The sequence below is a fragment of the Mercenaria mercenaria genome, chromosome 14 (genome assembly GCF_021730395.1).
Source record: "Mercenaria mercenaria strain notata chromosome 14, MADL_Memer_1, whole genome shotgun sequence".
In the NCBI taxonomy this organism is placed as follows: domain Eukaryota; kingdom Metazoa; phylum Mollusca; class Bivalvia; order Venerida; family Veneridae; genus Mercenaria; species Mercenaria mercenaria.
In genome coordinates this window covers 18789622-18799855 of record NC_069374.1, presented here as the reverse complement: position 1 = coordinate 18799855, position 10234 = coordinate 18789622, and the positions used below count along the sequence as shown (strand labels likewise).

Below are 10234 nucleotides of genomic sequence, written 5' to 3'. Positions count from 1 at the left end.
ATTCTAGTTTTGCGTCTCAAATCTACAGTACGTAAAACGAATTTCAAATTAATTCATTTACTTCATTTTGCATTACATTAGAGCTATATTAAATACTTAATGTGTTCATACAGATATACTTAGCAATCTGAAGACAGCAGTAAATTGGATTCCGGTTCAGAATTACAGTAAACCTGTTGCTAAATGTAAAAACATCATTATAGATTGTTTTTCGGTCGATATGCACGTTTTCGGAGTCCTAATACTATCCAGGATAACATACAATTGCAGTTGAATCTTTGTATCCCGAGCGTTTTACTTTGAGTTAAAATGATATCTAATGCTCGTGTTTTCGGGACACGATTTGAAAATCTTTTCGAGATAGCCAGAATTTGGAGATTAGTGAGTTAGAGATGTCGAGCTTCGACTATAGCAGCAAATACAGTATGGTATAATTTTGCAATTTTCTTCATTTTACATACAGTGAGTACATACATTTTGATAAAAACAATAAGCATTGCAATAAAACCTTTACGTTTGTATGAAATAAAGTCCATAGGAAAATCCACTGGAAGAAGAAAAAACATAAAGCAAAATAATAGCACACTCGGTTTGACTGAGGCAGACCATTAGAAATAATGAAATATCCAACACCTTCATGCAACACCCGTAGAAATGTTTAACATTTTATTTACGAAAAGATAAAAGAATAGACAGTTTCTAAAACAAAAACAGAAATATTTTGTTAAATGTCCTTGTGTGCTAGCATACAGATAATTGTAACTGAACATATCACTGTTCAAAGTGTTAATAGATGTAGCAACTTTCTACATTTACCACAAATGTAACACAACGGCTACAGTATTATTATGTACATTCAAATCTATCTATAACGATCAGTTTTAGAACATGAAAGAGTGAAAATTGTACTTTAAGGTAAATATAAAATAAAAATAAAACAAAAGTTGTGATGTTTAGAATTTTTTCTTTACTTAAAGTCGTTATTCGGATGTTTTATGCCCATAAAAATCGGAATTTTAATCATTGTTGTTTTGTGTATTATCAATATTTGTTGTCTTTTCATGAATGACATCTGTAATACGAACTGTCCCTTTAAACTTTTTTCTCCTATTTGTACTTTCTTGTATTGTCTCATCAAGACAGGAGTACTTGTACAAAGTCAGAAAGTTATTTACAAACATTGGAAGTGTTATGGCAAGTAGTAATACGCCACAGATTGCCAGGCATGCCGCAACAAGTCGCCCAACGCTAGATTTAGGTGTTATATCGCCATATCCCACTGTTGTCAACGTTATCAGTGCCCAGTACCAAGCAACAGGGATAGATTCTATGACATCTCTTTCTTCGATGAAATAAATTAAACATGCTGATGTACTTACACCAATCATAACCAACAATACAAGCAATGTCAGGTCGCGGCCATTCTGACGTAGAGAGAACGCTAGTACTCGACTTGCACGCACATTCCTTACGATACGAAAAAGTCTCATGACCCTGAAAATTTGCAGATAGTTGATAAACCGAATCCAGCTAATGTTATATCTATGTTCTTTTTCTATACTGATGACAGCAGTATGTATGTAAAACCCTGTAACCGCCAAAATATCAAAACAATTTATTACAGATCGAAAGAATCTCAGTAAAGACGGGCAAGTGAACAGTCGAAGTAAAAGATCAGTGGTAAAGAAAGCAGCGGTTATACTTTCAAGAACTTCGAAAACAAACAAACGAACTTTCATTTGTGGAAGCGTCACATTTGTTTTAGTTGTTGTCAAGTTTCCATCTATATAAGACTCCTCTACCTCTTCCCAAAATAGCTCATTGTCATCCAAATCATCTACGTCTTTATAGACTAATCCTGAACAATCCGGATCTCCCAACTGTACCTTGGCCTTTTCCGCATGGTCGTGTTTTGAGTGTTCCAGATACTCCAAAAGTTCACACCTACTTAAATTCCTTTGGAAGGACGGAACTGTACTGAAGGCAAGTATCACTATGCACATCACAACCATCAGAAACACAAGTATAAGGTAGATCTGTAAAGTAAGTAGAAAGAGATGATTAACACACCTGTCGTGATAGGTGTTTTGTAAAACTGTTAACAAAGACAGTTTTTTTTTATTAATATACTGTATTTTTCATCACAAAAGGCTGCGAAAAATGAAAACAGAACATATCGATTTTACTCTCATTTAAGTAAACTTGTCAAGTAAAATTCTATTTTCAATACCCAACAGGTCAATTTTAAATTCATTCTAGGTACGTACAAAATATGTTACATTGAAGATATTTCAAAAAGCCATAAAGATATTTAAATGAATCTGAAATATTGTACTGATGTTTAACGAAATACAAGTACACGATTAACCTTAATACGATTGTCCTGTACTGTGTATATATACATAGTGTATGTTTCAAGCCCTGACAAAAAATGTTCAACAGAGAAAGATACAGGCAAAGAACGCAGTCAACATAATGCAATCCAGAAGGTCATAGAGATACACGTAAATGTATACCATATGCACATCAACTCAGCACATGTGATATTGAATTGTTCCAGCATTTTCCTAACAATTTAATTACAGATATTGGAATAAGTATATTATTACGCACGGAATAGCATGACTTTGCGCTTTAAACATTGGTAAAGGCGATTTCTTAATTATGTGAAATGTCACATGTGACATTGTGAACATTCTGCCAGCAAATATTGATTGATATTTTACATTATCGTTGTACGTATGTATATCTGATAATCATTAAGTTCATGAGCAACTGTCTTGGAAATTCAAGCAGTTTTGAAGGTACTTTTGAATAGCCAAATATATAATGTGATTTATTAGTTATAGTAAATGCCTTTTTGGAATTAACTGCGTAATTGCGAGCGATTTGAAAATAGTTTTAGTGACATATTATCATAAAGCATCATCGTGAAAATTTTAACTATTTTAAAGGCACTGACCTCCAGATTTGGCTAAAAAAATCTTTCAAACTGAAGTTTGGTCATATTATGAACATTATATGGGTTTTTGTTTCTAAAATATTTTAAAAATTCCAAATCAAGAAAAAAAGATGACCGCGTCGGGAATCGAAGCCCGGACCGCCGCGGCAATAAGGACATTTTCCCGTCGTCGTAACCAATAGCGCTATAGCGGAAGTAGTGAATTACGTCTTCGAAATATAGATATTTATAATCGAGACAGTTTACCTGGAGTAAAAGCGTTACCAACGCTTTTCGATTTTCATCGTAAAAAGTAGTAAAAACAGCAAATTCTCGTGTGTTCTCGTAACATATAGTTGGTCAGTAATTAAGTTTTAAAGCCTTATTAAGAATTACATTGTATAGCATTTATTTCCAGATATCTAAAAAAACTTATTGTTGTCGAACGATCTGGAAGCCAGTCCCTTTAATACTGTGAGAGAGGATGGTGTGTTTTGCATGAGTTACGTATCTAAATACACACATCCTTGCACCTTTTTAAATGTATACACCATCTGACCATGGCAAATTTGTGGATGCTTTTGATGCCCTAATAAGGCTTTCTGTAGCTACATTTATAAAGACAGATCATCGTTACATATGAACAAATCTTCATAGGATCAGTTCGTGAAATGTTAGACATTAACGACAACATAGTTGATACATCTTTACAGGTTTCGCTTTTTGAGGAACCTGTTTAATTTTCATGAAAATCCTGTGAAAAATGCAGCCCCTATTGCACACATCTATTCTTTTTATTTAGTTTTTTATTTGACCGAGTGACCAAGTTTTTTTACCCCAGATTATTATTATTATTATACCACACTTATATAGCACTCTTTTCATACAAAATATGTGCGTTCAAAAGTGCTTCACAAAAACATAAAGAACACATACATACATATACATACATGTAAATATATTGGTAAAAGATTAAAAGGAATAGTAATTAAAACAAGATCATCCATAAATTATGTTCAACGTTAAATTACATTACGCGAGCAATCCCTTTGTCAACACGAAACAAACCTGTCATGGTTTGTTTGTTACGGGTTTAACGCCATTTTCAACAGTATTTCAGATTTAGTTATTTTATATAACATGTGTGAAAGAGATGCGTTTTCAAAGATTTTTTAAATGCGGACAGTGAGATTGAATCTCTGATGCTTGTTGGAAGGGCATTCTAAAGCTTTGGAGCTGCATGCTTGAAACTTCTGTCACCATACTTTACTGTTCGACTCCCAGGTACAACCAAAGACACCGGGCCATTTGCCTACCTTAAGTCTCTACGAGGCTTGTACATGTCCAGCATATCGACAATGTACTTGGGAGATTCATTGTGCATAGCTTTGTATGTAAGTGTCAAGATTTTGAACTCAATTCTGTGCTGAACCGGAAGCCAATGCAACTCCTTCAAGACCGGCGTGATGTGATCGTATCGTGGAGTCTTGGTTATGATGCGGGCCGCTGTGTTTTGTACACATTGAAGTTTTTGCAGTGTGTCTTTAGACATGACCTATATTCAAACTTGACCTAGATTTGCTCAAGACAAAAAGTCTGATCAAATTCTACGAATATTCAGTGAGAAATGCAGCCCCTATTGGATACACAAGGTTTTCTTTGATTTGACCAGGTGACCTAGCTTTTGACCCCAGATGGCCCATATTCGAACTTGGCCTAGATTTCAATTTTCACAAATATTCATATTACACACACAGAGTTTTTCTTTAATTTGACCGGGTGACCTAGTTTTTTACCCCAGATGACCAGTATTCAAACTTGACCTAGATTTCATCAAGACAAACAGTCTGGTCAAATTCTACGAATATCCATTGAAAAGTGCAACCCCTTTTGCACACACACAGCTTTTCTTTGATTTGACCAGATGACCTTTTTTTTTGTCCCCAGATGACCAATATTCAAACTTGACCTAGATTTTATCAAGGCAAACATTCTAATAAAATTTCATGAAGTTCCAGTGTAAAATGCAGCCCTATTGTGAATATACAAGGGTTTTCTTTGATTTGACCTAGTGACCTACTGACCTAGTTTTTGACCCCAGATGACCAATATTCAAACTTGACCTAGAATTTATCAAGGCAATCATTCTGATCAAATTTTATGAAGATGAAGTTAAAAATGCAGCCTCCATTGTACACACAAGCTAAGTTTGAACACAATATGCGTTTCTCTCGATACACATCAATGTTGTCTCTCTGAATATTTATCAAATCTGTTTCAGTAGTGTATTTAGGAGATCACTATTATGTCATATTTTTCATCAAACGTGTAGGGCCATATCGCTACAAATAACAGAAAGACAGATGGCAAATATCTTTTTATGAGTGAGTGAGTGAGTGAGTTGGGTTTTACGGCGAATCGACACAAAATGGTCATATATCGCCGAGAAGAAATCATATTGCAAACGCCAACTGTAAAGCATAAACATTTATGTAAAAATGTAAAACATACCTAAAAACATCCATGTAAAAATATAAAGCACACTGTATAATGTAAAGCATATCTAAAATCGTCCATGTAAAAATGTAAAGCATATCTAAAATCAGTTATGTAAAAATGTATATACGTATGTGTCAAAATATCAGCTGCAAACATAATGATATTGCAAAAGATGTAACTAAAAATATGAAATGTTAGTTTTTTTGATAAATTCCTATCTGCTTTAAAAACGATAAAATATTTCCGACTGAAACGTTATGACCGGATAATCTTTCTATGCAATTAGAGCTGGGCATTAAGTAGGCGTAAAAAGTAATGTTCTAAAATGTGATTGGTCAGCCAATTTTCGGATTCATTTCAAATACACGTGAAACCTTCAAAATATATGAACTGTTAATTAGGACAACAAAATCAAGGAACCTTGTGCTTATTTTGCTTTAGAAACATTCTGAAAACAAAACATTTATTTTGTAAATATTTCTGGTCTAGCTGTTGAGAATGCATTTGTCTCTCATGTTCCCCCCATTTATATGTAAATTCACCTTCTGTTGATCACCACAGATTGCCAACTGCATTTTCAAAATGGTACAGGTAGAATTTCAGTCAAAACTATAAAGAAATGTTCCCAAAACTGTAAGAATATTAATTTGAAAAATCATCATTTTGTAGGCGAGCAAAATATATGATGATTGAACTTACTTGAATTTGCTCGCCATCACCAAATGCAGGCGTTTTAAGTTTAAGATATTATGATTTATAAATCTCTGTGGACTTCAAGAACTTACAATCCCTAAACAATACATGTATATGGAAAGTAGTTCTCATGGAAGAAATATAGAACGTTCTGAAAAGTATTTGTAAACCCTGTAAATATTTAGAAAAATAATGCATCTATCTATGTGGACTTATGAGTTGTAATGCCAAATCAGTATATCTTTTATCAATAGTTATGCTGTATATTTACTTGACAAAGGCTTGTTATATAATGTAGAAAATAAAAATAAAACTAACAAAAAAAAAAAAAAAAAAAAAAAAAAAAACTTTCTAAAAATAATTCTTGCGTTCTCTATTTCATTCAGCATGTATTTTACTTGACATTTACTTATGATTATGCTGATGAACATCTGCTGCATTACTGCAATTAATTTATTAACTTCAGGTTATCGCCTGTGACTTATGTAAGTAATAAAATGAATAGACAGGTTTTGTAATTACCTTTGCGCGGACTGTTTCCTCCTTAAAATCAACAACCTTCCATATTTTACGCCTGAGTCTGTTCAATTTGTTTTCTTTATAAATTGGTATAAAAGTGCCATCCCTAAATTCCTGACTTAAAGTTTCCAGGCTAAATTTTTCATGTGTTTCGAAGTCATCGAAAAATGAATAGTACCTGAAAAATATAGAATTAATATTCTTTTTAAGACGTTTGTCAAAATGATCAATTAAATGATAATAACTAGTTTCTTCATTCAGGCTCATTAATATTGCATTATTATTGTTGGTATTATTGTTATTACTTAAAAATAAAATTATTTATATGATTTTTACAACCTTATCCCCATTGTCGGCTGGCGCAGATCAAAGTGTAAGATATAAACTTGTCTTGGCTTCATGTATAATCAAAATTACTAATTAATCATTTAGCAGTGCTACGGAAATCAGAATATTTCTGCAGAATTTGTTAAATGTAGTTATATTTTTTTTTCTCACCTGTGAAGACAACACTTATCTAGATCCGTCTCAGCAACTCCCCAGTAACGTAGTTCCTTCCGAAACGCTTTAGGACACACTGAAGCTGGCATGTGCAATTCATCAGTCTGATAGTAACTTAGAACAGCGGCAAAGCAATCCGAAGGTCTGTCCACGAAAAACTCCAATGGCTTGCCGGAGGTTTCAGCTTCTTTGCACATTTTTGTCAGCGTGTCAGATTCCCTATTCTCTAAAATTTTATAATCAAATTCAAAATGCGTCCCCGAAACGTTTAACTTTACATGTGTCATTATGTTTTATATAAAATATTAAAATGGATACTTGCTAGAAAATAGTCCGCTTGCTTGCTTGAAAGTATATAACAATTTTTGCCTTTAGTCTTAACGATAACAAATCTCATCCGTAGCTAAATATTGTATTTCTGACAGAGATAATCAATTTGAAACTTAAATAATAGCACAACTTTTAACATGCACAATTGCGTTCAATAAAAATATTATCATTAAAGATCAAATTACTCTTTCCACTCAATATCATATCAATAATTAAGTTGAAATAAAGACAGTTATAAGCCAGACTGCGCTTAGATTACTTTATGTAATACTGTCAGGGAACGACAAATGAAAGGATGTGTTATGGAATTTTACTTTTTCCAATAGATATTCAATGCTACAAAGTATCGTTATACACAAAAGCATTGACTAATATTTTTTTTCTTCCTGTCTGAACTAATTAAAATTGTAGTATAATACGGCGTTTGTGGTGCGGAATAACTAAAATAAAAAATATTATGTTGCATTACAGTGATCTTTCTGTTTGTATTTGCCTTATGTCCTATTGATATGATTTTACCTATATTTTTGAACAAATATTAATTGTTAAGCTTTTGCTTTATTTGATTACTTTATTATTGCTGTTTTTCTGTCCATTAAATAGTGAGATATTAAAAACAATACTATTGTTATGTGTATAATAGAGTTCCGCTTAAGCCTGTGCTACTGGGTGTGACAGGTGTTGCACATTTCATTACCTCTCATGAACTGACTCAATTAAACCGAGTCTACTATTATTCCGCTTGTTTGCATTCTATGCTTCTAACAGATCTTTTTAAAGATTTTATTATTTATCACAACAGCAATCTTTAAGTGCTGCGTGGCGGCTGTTAAAAGTCTACCCATATTTTAAATCAGTGCTGTTATACTTTCATCAGGATCATGGAGTCCATTCAATAGATGTGTAATAGAGTTCCGCTTACGCCGGTGCTTATGGGACGTGAGAGGTGTTGCACATTTCATAACCTCTCTCATTTCATTACCAGACTTAATAAAATCGGTGTGCAAAAATAATCTGCTATTATTCAGCTTGGTTGCATTCTATGCATCCAAGGGATCTTTTAACAGATTTTATTGTTATATGTGCGAACAATTATTGGGAAGCTAAGATGCAGTATATAAACACAAAGAGACTCTCTTTAGCGTACATGCTCGATGGAATACCAGCAAATGTACTTTACAGAGCTTTCAGTTGATTACCATAATAAACGGGCTGCTGACTGGCTTTTACCAAAAAAAAAGCAACAAAAAAACAAAAACAAAAAATCAAAAAAACTTTGTTAAATAATTGAGCCGCACCATAAGAAAACCAACATAGTGCATTTGCGACCAGCATGGACCCAGACCAGCTAGCGCATCCGCGCAGTCTGGTCAGGATCCGTGTTGTTCGCTTTCAAAGCATATTGCAATTAGAGAAACCGTTAGCGAAAAGCATGGATCCAGACTAGACTGCGCGGATGCGCAGGCTGGTCTGGATCCATGCTGGTCGCAAATGCATTATGTTGGTTTTCTCATGGTGCTGCTCAATTATGTTATCTAACTGCACAAACATTATACTTTTTTATTTTTATATTAGTCATATATAGACATTCTTGACTAAAACGATTTAACTCGCCCGCTAAGGGTACAATAAAATTAAACCAAAAATGCAATACCAAAATATAACATAGTAATTTCGATAGTTTAAATTCAATAAGTGAGTCTGAATTAAATAGCATAATTCTCGAATTTCTACTTGTCCTGGTACCACTAAAATATATTAAATTCGAGTGATTCAAAATTTTTATTTACCATTTTTCCGTAAATTAAATACAAATGCAAGGACAGTTTTGATAAAGTACTGATAAATTGATTCATGGATGCATTTAAAATAATATAAGCATTTTCTGATTAAAACATCCTCTCCGATTTTGGCAGTATGAGATGTCTTTAAGAAAAATGCAGATAAGAAAGAAGCTAATGTTGTTAAAATAGATATCAGTCTTTTAAGTATAATCTTATTAATGGATATAATTGTACTCACTTCTTTTAAATCACCCTTCTGTACATGATGTATAAACTTGGAGATAACACACGCTTCTAAACATATTAGGGGTTAGGGTAAAGTTCACATCTACCAGTTCTCCGCTGTTTGATTTCACCAACTCTCTGAGCTTTTGTCAGTATAAATATAAAGAATTAAAGAAATTTGATAAGAACAAACCTGCTATTCACAGATCAAATATAACGGTATTTACCGATAGTGTGTGACATAGGTGGACTACGTTTTAAAACATTGTGTGCCACATATGAAATATGTTTGTAAGAAAGAAAAGACCCGATACTGAACTTGTTGACTTATTACACTTGTATTAATGCCAATATCTTCTAGAGCCAATTGTAGAAAAATGGTTGTATGAACTCACAAGCTGTAATCTGAAAGATGTAAAATAAACCTTCAATCGATTTATTGACTGAATGAAGTGTTTCCTCCGAGTTAGTTTTATTATCATTTGCTTTCAAAACCAATAATTTACAGTCTGTGAAAAGACACACCAGGCTTTGAATGCTATCATTACAGTCATTGGAACTGTAATTGAATAATTGACATATTGCTTAATATATTTACATTATGTGCAAAACAATCAATGGATTAGAAAATCTTCTGAATATTGTAAAACCTATTACCATAACTGCACAAAAGTCTTTCATGAACCGAATTGTAAATATTTCTATCTAAAAATAATATTTAAAATAAGTTTTTGCTAAAGTG

General features: G+C 33.0%; 1 protein-coding gene across 1 annotated transcript; it reads right to left on the bottom strand.

Moving 5' to 3' along the window:
- Positions 1-599: 599 nt before the first annotated feature.
- LOC123528026 (potassium voltage-gated channel subfamily B member 2-like) lies at positions 600-7652 on the bottom strand. Its single transcript, XM_045307772.2, has 3 exons — positions 7151-7652; positions 6656-6830; positions 600-2036 (listed from the first exon to the last, which is right to left on the bottom strand). Exons 1-3 carry the CDS (start codon positions 7438-7440, stop codon positions 1017-1019), a joined length of 1485 nt encoding a protein of 494 aa, XP_045163707.2. The 5' UTR covers positions 7441-7652; the 3' UTR covers positions 600-1016.
- Positions 7653-10234: the final 2582 nt, after the last annotated feature.